At 37.8% G+C, this 2796-nt stretch overlaps 1 protein-coding gene across 1 annotated transcript; it reads right to left on the reverse strand.

Annotated features, from left to right (window-relative positions):
* Nucleotides 1–971: 971 nt before the first annotated feature.
* On the reverse strand, nt 972–1741 carry LOC138903802 (uncharacterized). Its single transcript, XM_070192369.1, has 3 exons — nt 1682–1741; nt 1441–1526; nt 972–1257 (listed from the first exon to the last, which is right to left on the reverse strand). Exons 1-3 carry the CDS (start codon nt 1739–1741, stop codon nt 972–974), a joined length of 432 nt encoding a protein of 143 aa, XP_070048470.1.
* Nucleotides 1742–2796: the final 1055 nt, after the last annotated feature.

A 2796-nucleotide genomic window follows, 5' to 3' on the forward strand; every position in this document is an offset into this window, starting at 1 on the left:
TGCGTTTTTGTTTATTCTAACTCCATAGACATATAGGCGTTAGGTTAGCTTGAATAGGCGAGTAAGAACTCGATAGATTCTTATGAGCAATATTAACCCTGTCAACCAATAAGCTAGATAAATTAGTCGGTTAATTCAATTGAAGAATACAATAGGATTGTTAGATAGCCCATAACCCTAGATCGTTTTCATTACATTGATATCATAAAAATCTGCTCTTTCTCTGTTCAAAGTTCATTATTTGTATTATTTTATTTTATTAGTTTAGAATCAAATATTTTTAGGTTTAATTCTTGTTTAGATAATTAGGATAGTCTAATTTAGTTAATAGTTAATCATAAGTCCTCGTGGGTTCGACATCCGACTTTTAGTCACTTTATTACTTGACGACCGCGTATACTTGCGTGTGCGTTTGGCCGCAACAAGTTTTTGGTGGAATAATATAAATAAAACTAAAAGAAAAATGAGGAGAGTCAATGTCTGCGGATGCCAAGGAAGCTACCTCGATAGTCTCTGAACTGAATAAGCTCCAACACTAGCAACCTATGTGCCCGGAAGTACTTGGATCTGCACACGAAGTGCAGAGTGTAGTATGAGTACAACTGACCAAATTTATTCAATAAGAAAACTATCTCTAACTACTACAACTAACAAATAAAAATTAAAATTAATATACATACAACATACAACTATCCCCCCCCCCCCACACTTTAAGTTGTGGCATGCCCCCATGACACACAATTATAAAGCATAAGATAAAGGAAACTTCCATTAATATCTAGTCAGGGTCTGAGTCGAAGTTGGACTCCATTCCTCTTGCCCGAACTAATGCGCACATACATGCCGACAACTTCTTCTTAGCCTTCTTGGGTACAGCCCACACTTATCTCTCTAACTCACCGCGGCCTTCTCTTTCGAGCTCTTCACTTACCACTCAACACTTGATAGATTCTCTTTTTTAACCCCCGTTTCTACATCCATCTGAAAGTCAGAGTCTGCTCACCCACTCTAAGCATGAGCTTTCTCTCGTGTATATCTAATATTGCTCTACCTGTTGCTAAGAATGGTCTTCCTTGGATGAGGGGGACCTCCTTGTTCTCCTCCATATTTATCACTATAAAATCTATAGGAAATACGAACTTATCCACCCGAACTAAGACATCTTCAACTATCCCCTCGGGTATTAGAGTCGTTTGGTCTGTCAGCTGCAAAGATATTGGTGCCGACCTTATCTCTCCAATCTCATTCTCCAATTTCCTGTAAATAGACACATGCCTTAAATAGGCACCAGAATCACATTAAGACTTATCAAAATTAATAGATCTTAAAGAGCAAGGTATAGTAAAACACCCTGGGTCTCCACATATTTGTGGGAGTTTGTTTTGCAAGATTGCGCTACAATGCGCTGTGAGCTTGACCACTGAAGTCTCCTCTATCTACCTCTTCTTTGTTAAGATCTCCTTCAAGAATTTGGCATAAGCTGGTATTTGGGAGAGCACTTCTGTAAATGGTAAGTTTACATTAACCTATTTCAGCATATCCAGAAATCTCTCAAATTGCTTGTCCATCTTTTCTATATATAGCTTTTGGGGAAAAGGTAAAGCAGGCATGTGCTTGCTCTCTTCATGTTCTTCCCTTCTTGAGTTCTCTTCCTTCTTCTTTTTCTCAGCTCCTTTCTTGCCTTTTTCTTCTTATCAACATCAACTTTTAGCTTCTCCCCACTTCCTTTTTTAGGTTCCATACTTTTTTGGATCGGGGTGAGATCTTTCAACACTTGCCCACTTCTCAAGGTCACTGCATTCATCGTTTCTTTGGGATTTATTTCAGTATCAGCTGGGAGAGTACCCTGGATTCTCAAATAATATTGTTGTAATCTATCCCACTCGTCTCTCCAAGTTTCGAAAAGATATGCCAAGTTCTTTGATGGCTGCTCCATGACCATCTAGCCTCTCATCTGTCTTGACAGTGAAGTCCTTCATTAGATCTTCTAGACCAGAAGTAAAGCATGTAAGGGTAAATTTAACAATGGAGGATATAATATGATAGGGTAAATTCAATTAAATGTACATACGAAACCTAAAGGTCTAAACCAGTAAAAGTTTAACATATAAGGCCGTGTATAAACTCGTCACCTCGTGTACAAGTATTCCACGTAATTCTAATTGCTTAATCAACCAATCACTATGGTGTAGTTATCCCACACAAAATAAGGCAAGATACTTACCTTGAACAAGCTAAATAAATCCACTAAGAAGCCCTTCCCGTGTGAAACAACTTGCAGACGGCTCAAATCTAGACAAAATAACTTAATATCATAAATAAAAGCCATGAAAAACAATTTCGGATAATAAAGATTCATTCTTTAATTAAATCAAAAGTCAACTCAAAAGGTCAAACCCGGGCTCGCACCTCAGAACACGACCAAACTTACAAATTCTGAGAACCCATTCCGATCCGAGTCTAACCATACAAAAATTATTCAATTCCGACCTCAAATCGACCTTCAAATTCTCAATTAATTATTTAGGTAAGAATTTACAACCACCCCCCTCCCAATTATCCAACACAAATCACTAATTAAATGATAAAAACAATTATACAATCATGAATAATTTAAAAATCAAGTCAAAAACACTTACCCCGGTCCAAACCGTGAAAATCCCTTCCAAAATCGCCCAAAATCTAGCTCTACGACTCAAACTATGTTAAAAACCAAACCCTCGAAATAGAGTACTATATAATCTGCCAGGTTATTACCATGACCCAGCCTAGCGCCCCGACAGATAACCGACACTA

Source organism: Nicotiana tomentosiformis, unplaced genomic scaffold, assembly GCF_000390325.3.
Source record: "Nicotiana tomentosiformis unplaced genomic scaffold, ASM39032v3 Un00003, whole genome shotgun sequence".
NCBI lineage: Eukaryota > Viridiplantae > Streptophyta > Magnoliopsida > Solanales > Solanaceae > Nicotiana > Nicotiana tomentosiformis.

What these genes read in the sequence shown, in the direction of transcription:
- LOC138903802 (XM_070192369.1), bottom strand. Translation starts at nt 1,741, where the DNA reads ATGGAACCTAAAAAAGGAAGTGGGGAGAAGCTAAAAGTTGATGTTGAT. An exon ending in ATGTTGATAAGAAGAAAAAG is followed by an intron (nt 1,527 to 1,681) that starts GCAAGAAAGGAG and finishes ATGCTGAAATAG; the next exon opens with GTTAATGTAAACTTACCATT. An exon ending in GAGATCTTAACAAAGAAGAG is followed by an intron (nt 1,258 to 1,440) that starts GTAGATAGAGGA and finishes GTCTATTTACAG; the next exon opens with GAAATTGGAGAATGAGATTG.